Source organism: Falco rusticolus, chromosome 4, assembly GCF_015220075.1.
Source record: "Falco rusticolus isolate bFalRus1 chromosome 4, bFalRus1.pri, whole genome shotgun sequence".
In the NCBI taxonomy this organism is placed as follows: domain Eukaryota; kingdom Metazoa; phylum Chordata; class Aves; order Falconiformes; family Falconidae; genus Falco; species Falco rusticolus.
In genome coordinates, this window is record NC_051190.1 from 58,831,544 (window position 1) to 58,856,458 (window position 24,915).

The following is a 24,915-nucleotide window of genomic DNA, read 5'->3' on the forward strand; positions in this document are numbered from 1 at the left end:
GGGTTTTTTGGTTGTTGGGTTGTTTTTGTGTTTTGGGGTTTTTTTTGGTTTTTTTTTTTTATATAATTTTAAGACCTGCAAGATATTTTTTTGAATAATCTGTGTGGTGCCAGAGGTGCCTCTTTGTGTCCCATGCTCACTCATTGTCCAGTGCTTACTAGCGCAAATAATAACATAAGAAAGTGAACAGATCAGCATACTAATTCCACAGTATATAATACCCCTTAGTCTTCAGCATCCCCAGTGTCATGTATCCTTGCCACAGGGTATGCTCCCCCCAGCACACACGTTAGATCAAAATAAATGATCAAGTGTATCCTCAGGGACTGCTGAATTGCTGCATTTGATAAAGGAAAGAGAATTTCTGTTCTGTCTTGGTTTGGTTGGGCTTTTAGGTGACACCAGACAGTACGTATATAGATGATATAAGCCAGGGGCCATTAGAGATTCACAAGTTGGACGCTTTTGTCTTGGCTAACGATAGTAATAGACATTAAAATAGTGTATCTTTGTTTCTGTAGTGCCTGCAGAGTTGCTATTATAATAAATCAGAGGGATTATATTAATAAAAACAGTCAATGTAAGAGCAAATATTCATTTGGTGTTTTCTGGAGTGATACAAAAATATAATCAGGAAATTCTAAAATCCCTTTAGAAGTTCATTGGAAAAGGAAAATATAATATTTTAAATAATAAAAAGTGTACCTTAACTATTGAAAAATTATTTTTTATTAAAATATATAACTGTCACCACATGAAAACTAGAAACATGTTTAGCTGACGAGTTCAAAGTCTAAGCAAACAAAAATTTCTTAGTCAGAACAGAAAAATGGAACATGAATAACAATGCTTGAGTTCCCTGAGAGAGAGAGAGAACTAATATTTTTTTTAAATATCCAAGAGAAATATTGCTGGATTGTTTTCTTTTCCAGTGTTATTCTGAGAAGCCTTTTCCAGAAAGAGATATTTTACGTATAGTTTTAAAGGCAGTAGGGCTTGGGTCTGACCTGCTTTTGATAGTGTTACATTAATAGTGCTGAAATGTGGGGATGCTGTTTATTTATACAATGTGGAAAAAAACAAGTGTCGTTTTTATCTGCATGCTTTAAAAATGTCAGTAAAACATACTTTGCTGCTGCAGGGAAAATATGTTAAGCTAACACACTTTATTTTGATGGAAACATCACTAGTTAGGAATCAAACCTCCTCGCAAAACTTTGGATACTGAATTAAATATACAACTACGAGACACTTGAGGACACTGTTTGTTTTGAAATGCCTTGATTTTTTATCTTGGGATCTCTTGGCAGGATTTAGGGAAATAATATAAGATATAAGATGTTTGTTTAAAGACAAGAATGTTACATTTATACATCTGAAATATTTTGCCTCTTTAAAGTGTATTATGTAATGCAAGTTGCTTTCTTCTGCTCAGATCTCACGATAGGCTGAAATGGTCTTTTGCTGTTATGAAACCCCAGTTACTGATACGGTGTTTGTTTCTTGCCATTTTACTATCATGTCTCAACAAGTCCTGCATTTCTTTTTTTGGCTCTATCCTGTTTTCCATGCCTTGTTGGTGTGTGCACTGTATGACAGTGTCTGGTTGTATAACTGGGACATTGTAGGGGACTCTGGGCTCCAAGTCATGCACAGGTGAACAGCAAATGAACCATGGAATTGCAAGTGAATAGTACAGGACTTCCAGCACTGAGCTGTGACTCAGGAGCACTGGGTTGTGTCCCTCCGTGAGAGGCGGAGAGGACTACCATAATACATGCTTGTAGGGGACAAGCTACATCCTGAGATAACTTGTGTGCAGGCAGACTGAAGTGCTCTCCAGAGTCCCTAATGAAATCATCTGGCTCCCCTATGACTCAGAAAAACCCTTCTGCTTTCAATAACTGCATCAACAGACTGATTCTGGTGAATCTTATTGCAGGGGGTTATTCAAGATATTTCTGCCTCTAGCTGCCTGCTCAGCCCTTCTACACAAGGTCACTCTTGCTGTAGCAGGGCTACAGAAATAATGTGTCTTGCTGTTCCCAACTGGTGCAAACCATCTTCCTTCACCCACCATGATACCCGGAGCATGACGTGACTTTGCTTCTGCTGTCCCTGGTCTGTCATGGCGTAGAGAGCTGGAATCGGGAAGTCCTTTAAATAGCTGTAATTATTTATTTCAGGGCAAATGAATCACAGCCCAGAGCTGCATGATCAGGATTTTTTGGTGGGTGAGGACCATTTGGCTGGCTGTTTTTCACTGAGCTTTTAAAGTATTTGACTTCTAAAGTATTGCAATTTTATGTTCCCTTAATATATTTTTTCCATGAATTGTGTACACACATACATGCACGATATCTGTGTGCATGACTAGACAAACTCAATTATGTGAAAGCTTGATTCTTAAGAATTAAAACCATAAACTGAATGTATTTGGAATGGAAGTGGCTCTTTCAGTTTTGAACTGAGCTGTGAGGCAGAATGTTTTCTTTTTTCTGTACTTTGAGAATTTTTAATTCAGACATTTCATCTTTGGTGGTTTTTTCTGCCTCGTGGTTTCATCTTGCCTTTTTGTGGCTTTCTTTGATTATTCCTTTGTGTCCTAGTTTTCCTTAGAAATTAAAAATGTATTATTTCTTTTAATTTGATTCTCTTGTTCTTTTTTTTTTTTGGTGCTAGTTGTCACCAATTCCAAATAGTCATAAAGTCACTCTTTATGCAGTTCAAGATGGAATTCAATTGAGCTAACTGTCCAGATTTTTGGTAGCATGTAGTCAGTTTGTGTCCAAAACATAGGTTACGGGGTGTCCAAGTAGCTTTTGGAAGTTTACGTCTGTTATGACGTATGTCGCTAGGACTTAGAAGCTAGACCTTTGCATTGTGTGCTCATGTTGTCTTTTAATTAAATGTCAGGATCTCAGTAGTGAAGATCAAAATGATTCCTTCTTTCAAGTTCCATCAGGAAGGAGGCAGAGCGTTTCTGTTTGTTTTCTCTCTTGATGAGATAAGGTTCCTTTTTCATCTAAATGTTAAGACTTTTCATCCCTGACTTTGAAGACACAAAAAAAAAGCAGTGGATGAAACTACTCAAATGTAAAGATATTTTGATCAGGCAGTTGTTGAATTTGTAAAGGGGGGGCATAGTTGCACTTTAGACTATCATATACATGATTTGCTGAGGTGGGGTTTTCTTTAAGACTGAAGTTACATATGTCAAAGGTGGTATTTTCTTAACAGCTAAAACTTTAAGAACCATGTTTAGAAACATCACAGCCCATCAAGTCCACTTGCTAAAGTATAATCAAGTTTGTGAGCTCTTCAGCAGCAAGTCTCCCAGCCGTAATGGGCAAACTGACTTGTGCTTTGTGTGTTTCCCACAGGAGGACACCCAGTAATCCCAGTATCTCTGGCAAATTTAGAGATCAAAGAGGAGGATGATTTTGGGAAGGAGAGGAGGTGACAGCAACTCTGCCACTTTCCTTTAAACCTGAGCATCTGTTGCTATGGAAACCCCGGAGCTTGATGATGGGGCAACAGGAATTGTTCCCCTCCGTCCCGATGCCGCCGTGCTGGAAGCGCCGGACACCCGCTGCCAGCTCCCCCGGTGCCTACCCGAGCACATGCCCGATTTCTCCCCGGGGAGCGTTAATTCGCGGCCGCGGTTTTCCGGGTCCCCGCGCAAGGGCCACTCAAAGGCGGCGCAAGGGCCGCGGCGGCGGGGGTCGCCGGGCGTGCTCCCGGGCGCGCTCCCGCTTCGGGCCGGTCCGATCCCGGTCCCGACCCCGGCCCAACCCGGCCCGGCCGCCCCCGGCGCTGGGACCGGGGTTGTTTATCCCCGGCCGGTGCTGCCGGGAGCCACTTTGGGTGGATTTCCACTGAGGGGCGCTGAAGCACGTTTTAATGCAGCAAAAATGAATTAATACAAAAATAGTAAGAGACACAATTTACCGGATTCTTTTAAAAAGCGACAACAACAACCTCCCCAAACCCGCAATATTCCCCCACCCCCCACCCCCTCCTCCCACTCTCCCCAGCCATGGGAAAGCGGGGTAAGGAGGAGGACAGGGTGGAGGGGACGGGGACGGGGCACTTGCCCGCTGTGCCGCGGCCGGCTGGGGCAGGGCAGCGCAGCGGAGGGGCTTCCCCGGCCGCCCCTCGCCCCTTCCCCGGGGCCGAGCCGCTCCGGACACACCGGCCTCCCCGCGCCCCTCCAGCTGCCGGTCCCGCCTCGCTCCTCCCCGCCTCGCCTTTCCTCTCCCCACCTCTTTTTCTCTCTCACGGCTGGCGATCAGGTGTCTGTTGCTCTTATTTTGGTTTTGGTGGTTTTTTTTCCAAGTTGTTTCCCCGGGGAAAAAAAAAAAAATAGGAAGAAGAAAAACAAGGTGCCGAAAAGGAGATGATTGTAGAAGAGCCCTCCCTCCCCAGAAGAGCAACGTGCTTTGAATGAGGCTTCCCAGCCTCTTCCACTCCGTCTCACACACTCTGTCACTCTGCCTCTCGCTTGTGCACACTGTTGGTATGCGACCTCGGAGGCGACTGCTCCGCCACCTCTGCCTGGGGAGCCGCTGACAGCCAGCCATTGAGCCAGCCCCCCTTCCATTTTTTTTTTTTTTCTCTCCTGCTTTTGCAAACACACGCACACCCCCAAAGCACATTTAATGCTGATCCACTCAGACGCCATTATCGGGGGTACGTCTTCGTGGAGTGTTTTGGTTCTTTTTTTTTCTTTCTTTTTTTTTTTTTTTTTTTTTTTTTTCCTTCCCAACACTGGATGGTGCAGCATTCCCGGGGCCTGTGGTGTTACGGCTCGATTGCGTTTTATTATTTATTTATCTATCTTCTCTCCTCTCCCCCTCTATTACTCCTCCGTCTCTGCTCTCTCGATCCCCCCCCCCCCCCCGCTTCTCTCCGGGTGCCGGTGCAGAGGACCGGGGAGCAGGATCCCTCGCTCTCCCTTCCCCTGATGTGGGACTGATCCTCGTCCGCGTGTAGCATGCTGTAGCCAAAAAAGAAGAAAGGAGGGGGAGAAAAAAAGGGAGAGGGAGAAGCGTCTCTCTTTCCCTCCCTCCCCCTCGTTTCCCGCGGATTGACTTCATGGCTTCACTGTACCAGCGGTTCAGCGGGAAGATCAACACCTCCCGCTCTTTCCCCGTTCCCCCCGAAGCGAGTCACCTCCTGGGCGCCCAGAGCACCGAGGAGGACGGCGCTGCCGGCAAGACCCCGCGTCCATTGCAACAGGAAAGCAGCCGGCCCCGCTTCCAGTACCAGCCGCGAAGTGACTGCGAGGAGGAGGATGTAAGCGCCGGTGGCGTTCGCGTTGGGCTGGGTCGGGTTTCGGGTGTGCCCCCTCTCCGCGCCCCCGTCCTGCCGGATGCCTCAGTGCCCCTCCAGGCTGGCGGCGATTTCTCGTGGTTTGTCCGCTCTTCCCAGCGGCTCTTTGCGCTCCTCTTCTTCGCCCGAAGTGCCGGGGATAGTACGGGACGGAGCCGAGCCGAGCCGGGGCTCGCTCGCCCCCGCGCTGCCCCCGCACCGCTCCCCGTTACCTGGCGGCTGGCGCGGCTCCCCGCTGCCGCGGAGCAGGGCTGGGGCGCGGGGGCAGCACGTTTGGAAACGGCAAGTGGAAGCTCCGGGCGTCTCCCTCCCAGCGAGGCGGCAGGGCTCCCCGCTCTCCGCCCCCCCCCTTTTTTTTTTTTTTTTTATTGTTATTCCATGTTTCACCCGTTAACATACCCTGGGGCAGAAGTCTTCACCTTGTTCCTCCCTCCTGGCTTTCTTGTCAGCCTCCCCCCCCCAAGCTGGCAGCAGGGAAACTTTTTAACCCCTGAGCAGCCGTTTCTGCGTCTCCTTCCCTTCCCTGCCCGCCGCCCCGGGGTGAGCCCCGCGGGGAAGCGCAAACTTTGGCCGCGCACCTTGCGCTCCCGCAGTGCCTGCGAGAGCAGCGACTTCAAAGGGCGCATCTGCGTATTGTCTTAGTAACGAGTGACACCCCGGCCGCCGGCTCGCTGCCGCGCCTGATGGAGTTAAACTGGCTCGGGTCGATCGCGCCTAGTTCTCGCGGGGTGGGGGTGGGTGGGAAGAGTGGGTTCGGAAAGATTTGGAAAGCTGGGAGACTAAGGGCCGGCGGTAAATCAAACCAGGTGGCTCCCTATCGCCGGGTAGCGTTGGGTTTGCAGAGGGGTTTGAATGTGTTTTGCCTCTGTAGAAGCACGCACAAGAGGAAGCAAATGGCTGCTGTTGGGAATAACGTTTGCGTCTGTTAAAAATACTTCTTGCCCGGGTGGGACGCGGTAGCTTTGCGGCAGGGGTCGGCTCTGGCTCTGGGAGCCTTCCCAGGAAAGGCTTCCAGCCGGTCTGCCTCGCTCGGAGGAGAGAGTTGTCCTCGCAGGGAAACTTCCGCGGATTGTCGTCGAATTCCCTGTGCCTTTCCCCGTCCTTTCGTAGAGACTTCCGCAGCCCGTAGAAAAGAGCGGTTTTGCAGCACCGAGGCAAACCGACCTAAACCTCCCCGAGGTGACTGCCACACTCAGCCCCGGGGGCCAGCGGTGACAGGACCCTGAATTAACCCTTGCCCGTGACCCCCTCACCGATCTCGGCACTGTTGCTCCTTGGCCCTGGCCAACTGCGGGAGGGGACCTGTCCCTATGCCCGATCGCCACCCGCTCCCCTTCCCCGGCGTGCCGGGGGACACGGGCCCCTTCCCGGCGCCTTGCCGGGCTGTAGGTGTCGCTGCCAGCCAGCGCAGTGCCGCCGCCGCGGGCTCGGCCCCAGCCGCCTCGGGGCTGGGCTGTTGTCATTTCGCTTTCCTGGACTGGGGGACGACACATTTCTAGAGCCGCTTCTCTGATCACCAGAACCGCTGAGCCCGGAAGCAAAGGACGCAATTTAGCATGTGCGAGTGATTTATGCTGACAGGCTCCAAAACAATATTAATAACATTAAACTGCTAAAAGGAGAGGTTTGGGTGTGGGGATGTGTGCCTGTGTTTGGGTGGTTGGGTTTTTTGTGGTTTTTTTTTGTTGTTGTTGTTGTTCGTTTATTTGTGGGTTTTTTTCTCCCCTTAGGGTTTGTGTGTGGCTGGACAGCACTGTTGGGCAGTGCCATCTGTAGAGGGACGGGTGCCTGCAATGAAGTGTGAAAAGCGTGGCCAGAAACAGGGCTTTGGGGTGACTTCTGAACGCACGTGGGCACTTTGGGTGAATTATGTTTCAAGGAGGCAACGTGCCTGAGAAAGCGCAGTGGGGCGGCGCGGGCAGTTCCCAGGTGCCCCCGTCCAACAGAGGCGGCGCTGGGGGTCGCCGGTAGAGGGTCGGTCAGGTCGGAAGGATGAAGACGTGACGAAGCCAGTAGAAATGGCCGTTAAAGCGTGTGCTGCGGGAGGAAGGGTCCTGTCCACGGGGAGCGTGGAGGCGGAGGACAGGCGGGGCCGCCCGCCGTGCTGAGCGGGCCGGAGCGAGGTCGGCGGAGCTGCCCACGGTGCTGAACCCGCTCGGGACCGGCGGAGCTGCCCACGGTGCTGAACCCGCTCGGGACCGGCGGAGCTGCCCACGGTGCTGAACCCGCTCGGGACCGGCGGAGCTGCCCGCCGTGCTGAACCCGCTCGGGACCGGCGCCGACCTGGTGGCAGCTTCTCTCGCCCTTGGCCGTGGAGAGATGGCTTTGTCTCCCGCCCCAGGACGAGGGAATGCAGACCTGAGCATGAAATCCCCGAGGAACAGGGAAAAGCGAGGCAGGCAGCAGGCAAGGGCTATGGGCGCAGTGCAAGGAGAGCAGAGAGCAGGCTGTTTGTGCAGGGTGCCAGGAGCATGTGCTGTAGCTTATCATGGGGCAAAGCTTAATGAGACGGTATTGAAAACCATTTTCGAAGGTGATTAGACTTTTATTTTCTTTTTTACACAAACACTTTAGCAGGGCTTTCATGTTGTCTTTCATTTTTCTTCGTTAATCTACTAGGAAAAGCTAGAGCTTAAACATCTAGAAACAAAGTTTTGTTGCTTGCCCACACACCAAAACAAACCTGAGAATGAGATTGTTCTAACTTTGTCATGTGATTAATAACCGGGAGAGAACTGAGTTTTTTTCATAGGGCACTGTTGATGACTTTCCCTATTGAAATACACATGCTGCATTCAGTACTGTATTTCTAAGCACCAGTACAGACCTCAATGCAGTACAAAACAGAGGGAAAGACAGGATCTTGCCTTTGAAGGTCACAGTATTGTTAGTAAGCATTTTGTCCACTGGAAGTACTATTGGTGGAAAAATACAAGATGAAACCTATATGAAGCTAAATAGGAAGCAGTAACTTGGTAATAAACAACATTTTAAACAAAGACAGTCATAATTTAATATGACAACTACTCACTTCACTTTGCAGCCACCATTGAGGCAGACTTGGGAACATTGGTTTTGTAACATGTAAGTGTAGCAAAGCAGAAGTAACAACAGTGCTGAAGTATTTTAACAAGTTTTTACTGTATTTCAAATTGTGGTAGGAATATGAGAAATACATAGAGTAGACCTAACTTGTGAGCAAAACTTGGGTTACATATTGCAAATTTTTCATGTTAATTATTAGTTTGTGGAGACAGTCATGTTATTTATGGGAGGAGTAATGAGGAAACTAGGTCCTGTATAAATGACCTCAGAAACCACTTCCCAGTTGTCTCTGTGGCAGTATTGATGCTGAAGTTAATTATTGCAATAGCTGTAAACAAGGGTTTGATGGCATTTTTGCTTTGTTATGGGATAATATTTTTGCTACATTCAGTTAGATATGAGGCAATTATCTGTGAAGACTCTTAATAAAATCTAGTGTGGTGGTATAGCAGATTACAAAGAATTTTGGTAATTTGATTCTTCTTTTTAGATTAATGAGGTTAGCGCTTTCCGTATTGTACTGCAGAAGGGGTTTTCTCCTAGATGTTGACTTGAGATTTTTTTCCGGTAAAATAGAGCTTCTTCATCTTTTCCAAGCTTTTTCTTCTTTGGCATCACAGTGATTAATGAGTTTAATTTTTGCAGGCAACTGCCAGGAGGTGCTGAGTAAGATGTATTATGCTGATTGTGTATAACCCCGCTCCTTTTAATTACTGGGATGATAACAATGCATTAATCAGGTGCACAAGAAATTCAGCACTTTTCTGTAACACAGAATATGGATTTGCTTTATAAGACACTGACTATACAGTGATCATCACAGAAGTCCCTTTTAAGTTAGATTTTGTATGGTAAGTTATGTGTTAAAAATATTGAACCCTCCACTGAAACATCGTAAGACTTTTCTATATACACAGATGTACACTGCATTCTACAGATTTAGTACTTAGCCAAAGCTTCTATTGGCTTTAATAGGAGACTTAACCATATAAAAATGGCCAGACCCAAAGTACAAGAGCTTTCGTTACTGTGGATATTCTTTCCATAACTGAATTCTGAATATTACTTTCTCTCCTGCATTTACTTAAAACTACATATGGCCATATATTATACTTTACTAGTTTTGCAATTGATTATTCAGAATTATTTATATTTTGAGAGGTTTTTCATTCATATATATATAGTGATAATTTTTAAATGCCTCAGTAAAACTGTGTTTCCTGCTTGAATAAATTAAGGATTAAGTAAATCAAATATTATTTGTTAATAGATTGAGTCTGAGGAAGCGAGAACCAAAGCCATTAGTGTAAAAAAAATTGTAATTTAGGATGTCAGACTTGCTCTTGCATGTAATTGAAAGTGTTAATTTTCAGTTCATTATTTGTCTAATGAGAAGAGGTATTGCCTCCTAGAAATGTATGTCAAGGAGAGTGTTTCAGAAAGGTTGGGGCCTGAGCTGCAGACAACAGGCATTTCAGAAATGATGTGGTCTTTTCCCAAAGAGATGTGTGGTGTGATTGTATAGAAGGGTTTGTAGTTCTGACAGGAATCATAATGATACTGTAAGATAAGTAATCAGAAGTCTATCTACAGTTCCAAACTGCTGTGCTTATTGACAGAAACTGCTGTTTGAGTCTCTAAGAATCTCCTCTTCTGCCTCTTCTTGGTGAGTTCTTGCATGCTGAACCCAGTTGTCCTACAGCCATGAAGCTGTAGTTAGCTGGGGGTAGTTCTTTCAGTGGAATTAGTTAGGCCCTACTGACATTCTGTAAGCTCACATTTTGCAATTAATAAAAAGTACAACTTGCTTCCTTCAAAATAAATAGTTACAAACGTTATAAAAATAATGGGGTTTATTTGCATGGAGGTCCATCATATATTTTGTGATTACTGAATAATGAACACTTTGCTCTGGGGGTGATATGTTTTTTATGCTTTGCTTTATAGCTATATTTAGAAGTAAGCCACCTTATGATATTTACTTCCAGTTTAAAATCAGCCTCTGATTCTGCAGTCTTTACTAGCCATGATGATGCATACACTAAAAAAAATCTGCCAGAGAGAATGTATTTTTAAGTATTCAGGAATAACCGTGTGAAGAGGCTGAATCATCTTCCTAATAGTAGTGAACTGAACAATAAGTTGCGGTAGCTCATGTAGACTACTCAGCTCAAGTTATTTCTCCTGAGCTAGAGCTAGTAGCTCAAGTGCAGAAAGAATACACTGAACCCAGGGGCAAAGGAGCTTGTGTTGGTTTCCAAGGGGCTTTCAGAGTCTTAGGGGCTGGGAAGAATACCTATGAGTGTGTGCTGCTCTCTATTCCTCTGTATATTTTTGTTTCAGAAAAGGCCAGAAAGAGGACAGTTCTTAGGGCGTCCATCACAGCTTTGCAAATTATCTTTGGGAGTCAGATTTTGTCCCTTGAAATAAAAACCTTTACATTAATTTGGGCTAACATATTTATTCTTGTGATGGTTCAGCAAAATCTCCCATTAAAATTCATTAACTGCAAGTTGATTTTACTGGGATTTTTGCCTGGTATGCTGGATGCTTCCCACCCGGCACATTGCCATGATGTACGAGTATTTTCATCCTGTAACCAAGGGGTGGCAGTGTGTCTTGATTACACTGTTCCTGTAGAGCACTTGGCATTTCATTGCTTTTATAGTAAAGTACCAACAAACCATTTATTTATGTACTCATACCTACGTGTGAGGGTTAGGTTCAATTCCTTATTGCTTTCTATAGATTTGATTGACCTAATGGCAGTTTTGTAACTCTCTTCTTCACCATCAGGGAGAAATATTTTGTTTTCAAAGCTCATAAAAAAAATGGTTCAACAACAGTTTTAAATGGTCCCGTATTCAAGCATGGGAGAAGGAGAGGAGAAACAAATCTTTTTTTTTCTGAGGGAATGTTTTTCTCTTTTCTCCCAAAGGAAAACAAAACCCTCCAGTCTTTTTCAAAAAAACAGGTGCATTGTGATACAGTGATCTGTGATACAGATTTTCAAACATACACACAGATAATTCAGGTTTGTAAATTCAGGCTTTTTGAAAAGATATTTGTGATCAAACCCCAAAATATGTATTATAATCTATTTCTTAATTAGGTGCATAAATACTCATTTTGGATCAGGTTCTTAGTCACTCATGCACCTTTGGTAAACGTTATCTGTATTCATTAAATTGCAGGTGTTTGGTAGAGTCTGTGCATTACCCTGCATGAAGAGATCTACGTGCCATGGTCTTTACTGCCGATATGTAACTAAAAATGAGAGCAAGACATGGGCATTGGGCACATGTATGTTTTGCAGCACATAGCAGTGTAGAAAGGAACAGAGGAAGAGTGTAGTGGTACAATGCAGTAAGGTGTTTTGAGGGGTGAATGGGCTGTGGGTTTTGTGTAGTGGAAACACGAGTACTTCACAACTTTTCCACCTGTAGAGTGTTTGGGAACCTTCATTTCCCACAATCAATGGGAGTTTTAGTTACTTCTCAGCTTTTAAGCACGTTAATTTAGAGATCTTTCATACTTTGCTTTGTTAAAGTAACACTTGAAAGTCATAAAGATTACAGCAAGGACTGACACAGTTTTTAAGCCTCAGGACACTTGTAATGTGGAGCCAGGGAGAGAAGAAGAGCAGGGTCTGATGCTCATCCACATTGTGAGAAGTAAGTTTAAGCAAAGCTAATGGAGTATGTGAGGTAATGTGTAGGTCATGTAAGGCTGATAGTGAGTCTCTGCTGATGAAATCTTACCAGACTTCCATTGAGCATATTTTGTAATTGCTTAGCACTGGTGTAGTGTAGATTATTTTCCTCTAAACAAGGTGCTTGTTGGTAGAGCTCTGCTGTTACATAGATTCTTCCATGAGCTGCTGTCTCTGTGCCTTCTGAAATGGCATTTAATGTTATTATCTTCACTTTGCAGGTGGAAAACCAGAGGCTGAGTTGACACACTGTCTCATAGTGCATCTCAGCTCTATGGCAGTGATGGTTTGCTGTGGCTCAGCTCTGTGAACTATTGCAGTTTCTGGTCCTGGGCCACCAGGGGCTTTAAGACTAAAAATTATTCCAGTTATCACCAAGGATATTCTTACAGGTGTAAAACTAATGGTGCAGTCCGACACATTTAAGTCATTGCTGTATCTAGCACTTGTTCTTGACAGTTTTCATGTGATGTTTCAAATGTCTGATGTTTTCCTTTAGCTGTTCGAGTGTTTAGAGTTTGCTTTGAGAGAAGAGAAATTTAAAGTATCCAAAAGGAAGGACAGGAGCATCTTAATACTTCCATTACATAATATTTCAGTGTGTGTGTTGGTTGGTTGGTTGGTTGGGGTTTTTTTCCCTGTGTTTGTCAATAGCATCTGCTCTAGCATTTCAAGTAGATTTCATTCTAGGCAGACCTCAAAAGCAAATGCAAATTTCTCCCGAGGCTTGCTATCTTGGACATACAGAGCTACATGAAATGGAAAAGCAGCAGTGGGAAATGCCTGGTAACCTCAGCTCTAGTCATACCATAGTGATTAATTCTAAAGTGTTTATGACAACAGTATGTATGTGTTCCTTATTTTCCATTAAAATGAGCTCCAACACTCTGTAAAAGAAAGTAGCTGTGGTATTTTGGTCAGAGGAGAAATGAAAACTATTGGAGACTGAGCAAATACAGATGTTACAGCAGTCTTCAAGTTGTAGATCTGAAGCCACCTGGTGAGCAGAGCCAGCAGGAGTTTTACACAGGATCCCTGGGCCTGCTGCTTTCCTCCCTTTCTGACAGATGCAGAGGGAGAATAATGCCCAGCATCTGGGCAGCAGCAGGGGCTTGTTACTGCTCTTTGTCCCTTCTCAAGGGTACAAGCAGTGGTTTGCAGAGCCCAGTCATGTAGAGTTTGTGTCTGTGAAGATGAACCCAAAAGTCCTGCAGTGCCTCTAGGTAAGGTGGACAAAAAAATACTTGTATTTGTAAGGGCAGCCTTTGGCAAAAGAAAAAGATGAACTGCTGGCAGTAGCAAAACAGACATTTATGCTTGTGTCAGGGTCAGAGAAAAGCAATCTGGTGGCAGCTGTTGCTGCTGGCAGGTAGGGTGGTATGAGAGGTGGCTCTGGGGTGGATGGCTCTTCCCATTTACTCCCTAGACCTCCCAGTACCTTAAAAGCAATAGAGGCTGCAAGCACAGCTTGGCCTTTCCTCTCTCCGTCTCTCCAGACCTACCTCATAGGCGAAAAACTCAGTTTGGTTTGCACTGCCAGGAAGCCATGAGTCAGTCCGTCCTCCCTGTCTAACAGGTGGCTGCTGGCAACCTTATCTCTCTCTGCCCTGGCGCCTAAAGATGGATCTCCCAGCAAAGACCTCAGATGGCTCCTCTCCAGCAGCTTCACAGTGACATGCCCTCTGGCATTGCAAAATGCAAGTTTCAGCTGCTGCCTGTCTCCCTTGCTCTTCTTTCAGGACAGGCAGGTCAGGTTATCTCATGTTGCAGCGGAACCAGGAAGCCTCAAGCAGAGAGGAAAGAGGGTGTTGGGATCTGCTTTAAATAGCACTTGACCTCTTGCATAAGAGACTGATTGTCCCAAGATAAGTTTATTGCATACACAGCTCTGAGATTTGCAGAGATTGCTCATGGGATTATGTTTCATGTGACTGTAGAATCCTATCTTTATTTGCTTGTCATTTATTGCTAAATCCCTCCTCATGTTTGTGGATAATCTATATTAAATATGGTTTGTCTTTGTTTGTTTTTGGTTTTTTTTTTTATTTCCTTTAGGTGCCAGAAAAGAAAGGTAATACTTAAAAGGCCAAATATCTATTACACTGGTAATAGGGAAGCTGTAGAAATCAACAATGATGTTGCCATAGAGACATAAATGGTTTATAGTGAACTGAAGATTTCCACTTTTACTAGTCTTCCTGCTGGGCATACTGAATGTAAGCATGTTATTGATACAGTTCTTCTGTCTGTTCTATATTAACTTATTTTTCTTTTTTTTTTTTTTTAATTTGGGTCTTTGTAATCCCAGATACAAGTTAAGGCACCTGGAGAAAACACTAAATGCATTATATTGCTTCACAATGGTTCTCTAATAAAGTGGGTGCTGTTGAAGCAGCTTCATTGTATTGTGAACTGCAGTGCAAACAACATGTGTCAAAACATACAGTGATTCATTGCAAACGAGTAATTAGTAAAGACTGATGTAGCCAAGGTTTAGGACCACAGTAACCTGATCTATTGTACTTGCCTTATTTACACTCTCTGTGTTTGGGTTCAGTGTGCTTGGAACAGGCTTCTTCAGGGAGTGGGTAACTGTCACAGATTTCTGGGCACATTTCTATACCTTCTGTTTGAGGTGACACAGATCTGTGGTACAGCACTGGAAAGACGGGTAGGAAACCTGCTGCATGACTTGCAGCTAGTTATTTATCCCTGTGGGGCAGGAACTGCATCTGTTGGCTACCATAAAGGAATCAAGGCTGTGACTTCATCTGTGGCTTCACTGTGGTGGTGCAGAATTAAATCATTTCTGCGTTCGGCCTAAAGCTTTGGGCTAAAAAGAACCCATAGAAACATGAGATTATTAATTAGCAGTGTTGTCGTTAATTCTGACAGTGGCAACATTTATGGGAGCATTGCTAATAACCAAAACAGGCTTGTTTGTGCTTGTTTACAGTGGGCTAAAGGTCTCTTTCATTACAATGTTTCACAGGCAGTGCCAGGAGCTGATAATCACTATAATGCACATTTTTCTTTTAGCTAAGAAAAGCTAATAAGCATCTGTAGTTTTGAAAATGTCAGATTGAGCCAAAGTGCATGCAATTAGATAAGGATAATGTAGCTGATAATAAGAAGATACATGATGCTGGATGAGCAGTTATCAGACTATTGTGTTTTGGCTGCTGAAGTGCTGTGTGTCATATAAAAGAAAGTGGTTGTTGGTTGAGGGAAAACATGCCACAAGTTGTCAGAGATGGAAATGTGAGCTAATGTGGTAAAGTGACAAGGTTAGTCCTGAGGGAGTATAAACATGCATTTCAGTCTCTTGATAGATGGGAGGGTTGTCTGGGTTAAAAGTCATGTACTTGGGAAGGTGAGAAAGGCCACTGAGAAAAAAAAAAAAAAAAAAGAAAAAAAAAAAGAAGCAGCAAATGTGGAAAGGAAGATGGGCAGAATGGAGTCATTTGTGGTTGCTTTCTCTAAGTTTTTTTTCCCTGTTTTCAAAGACTGTCTTGTGTCTGTGATGTCTGGGCTACTCTGGCTGCTTTAGTGTGTTAAAACCTTTCTAAGAGAACTTCTTTGCCCAAAAGGGGATACAGCCAGGATGCACTGATTAAGAGTCTGGATGTGAATTTTCAAGCAGTGTCCTCCGTTTAATTTGCCATTGGGGGAAAGAATGAAGCAGACTCTAAAAGCAAGAGAAAACAGCAAGAAGATGAAAACCAGACAGGGGACAATGAAGGGAAAGAAGAAAGAGGGAAGCTGAGATGCACAGAACTGGATGCCAGCTCTAATACTGGAAATGAAGAAATTTTGCTTCTGAAATGTTTTTTGCTATAGGGCAAAATATTTCTTGTGATTGACACAGAATATTCTGCGCTTACCCTTTCCTCCTACTTAGCGTAATCCAGGAACTAGCTCTGGGCCGAAAGGAAGGTTCTCCCAAACCTGGGTAAAGAGGATTTTTTTGTCTCATATTTTTTCCCAAAATGTCTTTCACACCTTTATACCACCTCTGTTGAAATATTCTGATGTCCTCAGAGAGGAGAAGCTGGAAACCATTTCTCCCATATTTTGGTTCTATGGTAAGTTTTACCAGTTTTTTTCTCTTTAGAATGCTGCAAGTATTACATATCTTTCTTAAATACTTGATAGAAAAGCTGCTTGTGTATAGTTTGCATCCTCTCTTCTGTAATTTCTTTAGGAAGATATTCTATAAATGCATAATTAGTGACCAATTGTGTAGTGCTACAGCTGCAATCTCAGAAAAAAAAATGTATTATCCTTATTAAATGTTTGCATTGTGGATAACAAATTCAAGGTATATTTTAGCACTTACAAAACATTGTCCATTTCTGTTTCATTTTACACCCTTTTTGGTGTAACTTCAGCCTAGATTAACTGTTTGTATTACAGGGGTGCACAGAAGCATGTGTTTGATGGGTGTGTGTGGAGAGGTCTCAAGGACAATCTTCTTATACCCTCCGGTCTTCACCTTATGGATGGGAGCTGAGTTTCCCATGCTATCACCATTCCTGTGCTGCATGACATGATTGCACTTCTGTGTCTTTTCAGGCTGAGTCTTCAACTTTCCTGACCCTTCCCCATGACGTGTGGCTGCTCAGCTAGGAGATCTGTAACTGAAAAGCATGTTTTTGATAGCCCTTTCTTCTTGCATTCAGTCATTCTGAAAGACTTCTCCATGTCTGTCAATGTGGGTTTGAAAGAACGGAGTTCGTGGCATGGGCTCAGGTCAGGTTTCTGGTAAGAAAGCTTTCAGAAAGCATCACTGTAACATTCACTGTCTGGGGGCATTTAAGCTCAGGGTGGGTTGAAATTCTCTTCCTATGAATGTTCAGGGGAAGTCACTTAGCACATTCCCAGGACACAAATTCACAGCATGGGTAAACTTGGCCAAAAGGATTACTTTTGTCATATTTTTTTTGTTTGTTTGTTTTGTTTTTACAATTTGGTCAATAGAAAATTATGTGCTCCTTCATAAGCTGTTCTCCAGACCTTCGGCAAGCTTCATGTTAGAGGAGAGGAAGAAGATTGGAGATCAGCTGTCTCCTCTCATGTTGGGTCATGAGGGAATACTGTCTTTCACAGATACAAGGATGTTCATAGCAACTGCACAGCTCTGTGGTGGCTCTCTCCTCTTTGGATGCGCTAGAAAGAAGGGCCTCATGGGACTGGAAAGAGAAGGTTAAGAGCAAGGTCAAAGTCAGTTTAATTCCATTCTGTAAATCTGCATGTGAAATTCCTCAAATTACAGCCATGTTCCTTCAGTGTTTCTTCCTGTCTGTGCTAAACTGAAGCAATTCTGGAAGTGGGTTTTTGGCAGATAGCACAGAGCTATCGGGCTGGAAAGATATGTGAGAATGCCATAGTCAGCTTTTTAACTGTGCAATTTAGTATAAAGTGTAGGGAGCAGCAATGTGAATCAGAGGATTGAATTTGCTCTAAAAGTTCCACAAAAGGCTCCTCTTTTGCTGAAGACAGATTGTGTCAGTCCAACCTGAAAAACTGTAATTTAATTTGAAAGCACCGTTCTGCATTCCTCTCACCTGATCTCGATTGGTGACGAGCCATAAAATTTCTCTGTGGTCCGCTGGAGTTCAATAGATGAGAATTTCCTAACTTCATAAAATGATTAAAAGCACTCCAAATGTATATTATTAGCAAGGCTTCTGTGAGGCAACTTAATCAGGTTCAGGTGTCTTTATGAAAGGCTTGGTGAGCATTGTTTGAATGGCAGATTGCTGAGCGAGGTATTAATTGGGGAGAAGACTAATAAGATGTCAGGCTTTAAGCTTAAAGGATAGGACATGTGTATGACAGATTTTTCCTGTTTGACACAGTGTTGTGTAGATTAATTGTACAAAGATCAACATCTCTAGCAGTGATAAGTGATATCTGTGTGGCTGATTTGGGCAGTAGCCCACTCCTGTGTTTTTCTTTAACCCAGTGCCTTGGACAGCACTGGAAGGCAGAAAGAAGATTGGTTTTATGTGTACTGCCTGTATCTCATCTAGAAAACTCATCTTCTCCAGCGTGCTGTATCATAAACCAAAAACCAAATCGGCTTTCATCAAATGTTTTAAGTGATGGACCATTTCAGGACGGTTCTGTTCTGTTCAAGGCATTTCTACAAAGAGAAGAATGATTGATTGACTCACTGCAAAATGCATGTTGGGCATTACGGACGGCCTTCCCTCTCTCCCTTTCCCCCTTTCATGCAGGCTGGCTGTGACTTTCCAGACAAGACAATGTGATTATTTCTATATTATTTTTCTGTTCCATTTTTTTCCATGAACGCCAGGAAGAGGCTTATTAAGGAGTGAATGGGAAACCAGAGCCTCTTAAAATTGGTTTGAAATCCCACAATTTCTAAGATTGGATGAAGAAATCTAGTGGCTGATTTTAGACAAATGAGTTATTTGGGAGTTTGTCTATTGACATTGCGAAACTTCCTGATGAAATCTTAGAATAAATATCTGTCATAGGGCTTTCTTCTCTGTTCTTCCCCTGGAGCTCAGAGCACTCCAGCAAGGTACTATACCAAAATCTGTTCTTTACTTCATAGTGATGTAATCTTCAGTTTCTAAATGTAAATTCATGTGCTTGCTAAGAGCCAAAGAGGCTTTTTATACTTCATGGGTCTTATCTCTTATGAAAGCAGGAGATTAGAATTTTCTATGACTTTGGTAATGGTGGAAATGGAGAATCTATGCATCCTCAGGATATCTATTAGCAGAAAGTTTTATTGTCGGACCCAGGCATTCCCAGCATTTTTCTTGGTCAGCTCCAATAATCACTGCTTCTCATTTATTCAGGTCAATAGGCCTTTCTCTGGGGGACAATAAAGTTTTTTAAGATGAAGGGTATTGTTGGAATATGAATAGATGGCTGTAATCTGGTCATAAATTGGGTTAGGCTGGAAAGATCTTGAACACTGAAGTATTGGAAGAGCACACAAAGCTAAAAGTCATATCTAGCTTTAAGACAGACCTCAGTAACTCTATTTTTATGGGATTGCATACCTGCCCTTGGAACCAGAGAAAACATAAGGTCCCCTTTTACAACTAAATGTATTGAAATTTTGCATGCAGCCAGTGAAGACATCACTGCCTCCAGCTAGGTAACAGGAACTTCAGGTTTAATTATGCAGGCTAAACATCTTTTCAAAGAATATCCTGAAGGGTTAAAGTTTATTATACTCAGTGGTTTTTGGGGGGAAAAAAAAAAAAGCAAAATGTATTATACAGGGCTGAATCCATCCTTTGCACCTATTTTTAAGATTGTTCGGTCAGGTTTATTCAAGAGTCCCTGGGCTGCTGCATTGCTGCATTTTAAACAAATTGTGTCAGGTATACCAGGTATATGATATTTCTCTAAGGGTTTCTAGCTACCTCCCCTGTAGGCCAAACAATTTTCCATTTCAAGAGGCAAGATGTTAAGATGTCTGCCACTACAAGGGCAGCAGCATCTATAGGCATTTAAATTGCAGATGGTCTGTGTGGGTAAATCTAATTCAGAGCAGTTCTTTTCCCCTTATTGTTGTAGCATTGTTTCGCCAAAGTGCTTTGTTCTAATGTTTCTGCACAGTCCCACTTTACAGACAGTATCTTTGCTTATCTTCATAACAATGACAGATTGCAAAGGAAATTCTATAGCTGAGAAGCTATGGAAGAATATCAGACAGTTTGTTTTGTGTTATAGGACCACTATAGTGTAATCTGAATGCAATGATCTCCAAATTATATGAGTTGCAGGTCTGGATATCTAAAGAGAATTTAGTAGCTCAACAGATCCAAATGATTGAGAAAACTAGCTCAGAGTTTGAACAACCTTACTGGATGTTTCCCTTTTTAAACATAAATTATCCCTAGGCCGCAAGAGCAGTGCTGTTTGTGTGACAAAATTGCCCAGTTTATGTAAGCATCTAAGTCTTACATAAGTGTAAGCATCAGTCTCTCTGTGAATCAGAAACAGGCAGAGCAGGAGTTCATTTCACCTAGGAACACACCTGGTGCCCTTCAATAGCTCATTGTATTATGTAGGTTCAGAGTGGGCTTAACATACATTGGAAGGTCTGAGTCCCTTATAAAACACCGATTATTTTAGGAACTGTGCCTGGAGGAGGCAAAACTGCCCACTTGCTACATGATGCTCTAACATCTGTGGCATTCATCTAGTGAAAAGTCTGGGTTTGGTTCTCAGCCTTGCTCAAAACCCCGTCTCCCAGGATGAGTTCTTGGCTGTTGCTGCAGACTCAGAAGGGTTCTCCTGTCTCTTGTCCTTTCTGAACACAGGAGAGACAGGTGAGTTGGAAAGGAAACTGAGGGAAAGCAACCGTGGTGGTGGGAAGAGCTCTGAGATGTAGGGCTCTGTTCCTTAGCAGATGGTAACTGTAAAAAAAAGGGGTACCACAGCTGCTGGGCAATTCCCATTAGCTTCTTCCCCTCAGTACCCCTAATGCTCATTTTTCAAGCTCACAGTGGGCTCAGAACGTTGACAATTAGTAACAGCTTGAAAGCAGCTGTGTCCTTTACTGGATCTGGCCCTGAGCAATTTTTAAATTTTGACCTACGGCACAGACTTGTTTAAAACTAATGCAGCCACTTCAAATAAAGCGATGAGAAGCATACGTGTGAAGATATTTAATGTAGCAAGACTAAGGCAGCAAATTTCTTTCCGACTATTCCAGCATTGGCTGAGAAGAAGGGCCTCTTCCTTTTTGGACAATGCAGGAGTGGAGCACCAGATGTGGTGCTTTCTGAAATGGAGGCTGAGGGAGAGGTGGTGATGCTATATCAGTGCAGTTAAGAGGCAAGGGATGGAGATGACAGTTTCTCACAAGTATGGAGAAGTGATTTTGGTGCATAGGACAGCAGGTATGTTGATGTGGTGGGAATCACCAAAGTAATCTCCAGTTATCTCATCCCAGCAGCAAAGGGAAAGCATGCTGCACATGAGCAGTAAGTCAGCAAACACCATGGCTGTAGCACATGACTGGGAGTTAGAAGGCTGGCTTCTGTTCTTCTATGCCACTTAATTTTTCCGGAGCTTTTAAATCCCTGTATAGTATTGGGCCGATTTTTCAGAAGATTTTGGTTATGCAATAAAAGCCATCTGATATTGTTTCTACACTGCTCTTAAGATGAAACATTTATATTATATCCTATAATCTTACTCCTGCTTTCTATTCTTGATGGTTTTTCTAAGTCCTGGGCTAAAAGGCATTGTGATAGAAATGATTCGCCCAGCAAAACGTCCAAACTCTGAAGCACTAAAACCCCTGCCTTTTTTTTTTTGCTTCTCAAGAAAGCAAAGATCAAGCGGTACAGCTTATACTGCTTGAAAGTGCTAATATATGTTGAAGACTCAGGGTTTTAGTTTCACATGCCACCAAACACACAGTTGATGTAGATCAGTGCCTCCCCAGGGCCATGTCTGCCCAAGGGATAAGCTTCCCTCGCGCCAAGGCTGTATGTGCCCAGCCCGGTGGGGTACTCCTGTGGAAGAGCTGAGGGTGCTGCAAGCACTGTGTTGTGCTGATGCAGTGCCATCTTTCAGCTGCTGCTCATTCATATTAGTCAGAACTAATTTAACTACCAATTACTCACATGCCTGTGAACTTCCAGTCGCTGATAGAGGTTGTTCAGGGCTCCTTTATATATCTTTGCACGTTATTACAGTATGCATCAGAGAAATCATCAGCACATCAAGCACTCAAAAGATAGGGACAGCGCTGGACTTAAAGTTTCTGGCGAATCTCTTCATTCAACTTTTTCTTGTATTCATTACTCTAGTTTCCTCATGTGTCTTATGTTAGTCTTTAATTAAATGATTGCATGTCATCGTGGGGTTTTTTTGCACAGGACCCCTCTTCCCATGCTCACAGTGGTTTAATGAAAAGCTCTTCAACGTTTCATTTTCCTCCCCATTGTTTAATGTATAGCCCTAGGCCTTAATCTGCACTCTCTTCAGATGCTGCTTAATTTTCTCGTGGGCTCTTCTCTAGCATTTACTGCCACAGTATTTGAATGCGTCTCAAAACCCAGTGAATTTGTTTTCACAGGATGGCTGCTGAACACGAGGAGGGGTTTATTCCCATTCCATAGATAGCAAATTGAGGAACAATTGTTAATGTGTCAAGAATACCATGATGTGGGGACTATTTTTATTGGAGTCCTAAACACAAGTCAGTGACCTCAGTGATAATGCTGACCCTCAGCATTTCTACAAATAGTATCAGAAGTCCCAGAGGTGAACATTTGTGAAATAACACTGTAGTACTCATTTAGCAGAATCCAGCTTAAATGTTTTGCCCAGCACTACAGGATCTGGTTGTACAAGATACAGGGAAATCACCTGTGTTTTCAGGGTGTCAGTCCACTTGCTTAGTCACGAAGCTGTCCTTCCTCTTTCCTTCCAGATCAGTGCTTCATTTACTGCATGCTGTTTCTTTTCAGTCATGCGTGTCACTGTGGGCCTTACTAATTCCCTCATGAGGTTGACGGCTTTTGTAGCAGAAATACCTGTGTGCTTGAAGACAAGGCTGAGTTAAGATTACATTAGACTACATCAGTTCTATGTAGATGCTCAATATTGTGCCATACTTAGTTTTAAAGCAAGACTTGTAGGGTGAAGTAACATCTTTTATTAGGGTAACTGGTCCTGTGGGTATACAAACTTTCAAGCCCTTCAGATTTGAAGTTATTCCTCTTACATTGGTTGACTTAATGACATGTCTTCCTCCAAATCCTGTCTCTTTTGTGTCCTCAGACCACTGAAGCAGCCCCATCTTAAAAAAGCAAGCAGGAAAACAAGAGATGACATTGTATGACAGCGAGTGGAGTCCCCAGTGATTCATCAGTAGGTTAGAAGTAGGAGATTGTGGCCACAGACCATTAACAGAGTAACTTGAGAATAGTTTTGTTCTCATCCTTGCTAAGAATCAGCTGTTGTGGGGAAATAGGTCCATCTTTTCTCTCTGGTTTCATAGCTGTCAGGGCACTGGACATACATAGTGATTTTGGGAATGCTGAATTCTTTTCTAATAATAGCAAAGGTCATACTTTTGTAATTTCTACTTGACTTACTAGGAAATTAGATCAACTGTCTCTGGCACATTTCCACTCTCTGTTCCTCTTTTGTATGCATCTGTCTGTCTTTTGTGTTGTACTTTAACAATAAATTATTTCTGGTAGAACTTACCTTACTGTTGGTATTCATAAAGTTCCTAGCACAGAGAGGATGAATGAGCTGTAATCTTTTTCCAAACTGTGTAATTTCAGTTTTCTTGAAACCAGCATGGTTGTCCTGACTTTATGGACGTTTTTGGCAATAAAAATTTAAGACTAAATTAAAAAAAGGAGAAGGGAGTTATAGCAATCTGCCCAGATGGGTGAAATAATCTTTCAGAATGTTTCCTAATCACCAAGACACAGGATTTTATGGATCTGCCTTATAGAAGCCATACCACCTTGTAGAGATAATTAAACGTTCCCAGTAGCAAAGTTTTAAACCCAAGTATCCAATTTCCCAAGAAAGTGTTAGACCTCGTGGTAGAGAACTGTTACTGTTCTCTGACCTACATAATAATTTAAGTATTCCATGCAAAGCGGATCAGCTTATGTTGAAAAGGACAGTATCCTCTCACAGCACAGTTCCGAAATCTTTAGCCTGAAATATGCAAGGGTGAAATTCCAGAATGTCCAGCGGTAGAGCAAAAACAAATAAGCTGAAAGAAGCAGTATGCATGAAAACATAAAGTACAACTAGTTTTTCATGATTCTTCTTGTTCTCATGCATGCTATTCTGGAATTTCATATTATTCTAGGTGTTACTGCACACAGTTTATTTCTGCTGAAGCATTTTGAGACACATTTATCTTTTGTATCTTCAGTGTTTTTGTTCCTGAGAAAGACTAATTGAAATCTGTCTCCGATTCATCTTCCTGCTCTGTGGGGTATCACATTTGAGTTAAGTTTAGAGAGAACTTCAGAGCTGATATAACATACCTAGAGAATTTACTTACTTTTAATAAAACAGAGCATCCTTAGGGCTTTCAAACAGTTCCTGGAGGAGTTAATAGGAGGAAATGTTCATCATTGCTTAATGGAAAACAATAGTCCTCCTGCTAAGAAAGAAATGCAGCACTGCAAGATCGGGTTTTTTATTATTATTATTATTTTTATTGTTTCATATGATGAAAGAGCTGCTTCCAAATTCTCTGAGGCTGGAGAAGCTTCATGTACCTGGAAAAGAGAAATCTTCCTGTGTCTTGAGTGGCTTAATGGACTACATTTGAGGGGAGAAATTAAAAGAAAGAAATGCACGAATGAATGCAGAAGGAATTATTCCTGTGTGTGGTCTGAGGATGTAAATGCCTTTTGGGAACAAGATTTGCATAGAGTTGGCTGCAAGAGGAAAACAAGTTTGAAATGTGGTTTGTTTGGAAGAAAGCTCAGTAAGGGTGATATTCCTGAGACTGTTAAGAAGTCATTCTGGAAAGAAAGTTCAATTTTAGTTTGTGGCCTGTTAATATTTAGTAGTTTGTGTTCAGGAAAAATAAAATAGGGATTTAAGATCAAACAGAACAGTATTTGGTGCTGTGTCCTATGCCAAAAGAGTAGTTCTGAAATACCCGGAGAAATAAAGTAGATGTATTCACTGTTTGCCATAATTATGTTGCTTTGTCTCATCCTCAGGTCGCAACATTCTGCTGCATTAGAACTATGGTTTTGGGTGTGGATACCAAACCAGCAAAGCTGGTAGCTGTGAGAGCACCAGACAGCAGTCAGTATTCCCCAGTC

At 43.1% G+C, this 24,915-nt stretch overlaps 1 protein-coding gene across 1 annotated transcript in view; it reads left to right on the top strand.

Moving 5' to 3' along the window:
• Window positions 1-4,741: 4,741 nt before the first annotated feature.
• The window catches only part of DPP6 (dipeptidyl peptidase like 6), a 422,788-nt gene continuing 402,614 nt past the window's right edge, over window positions 4,742-24,915 (top strand). Inside the window, exon 1 of the mRNA XM_037385816.1 lies at window positions 4,742-5,298. Within this exon, the coding sequence (XP_037241713.1) occupies window positions 5,098-5,298 (201 nt within the window). The 5' untranslated portion in view covers window positions 4,742-5,097. The remainder of the gene's footprint in view (window positions 5,299-24,915) is intronic.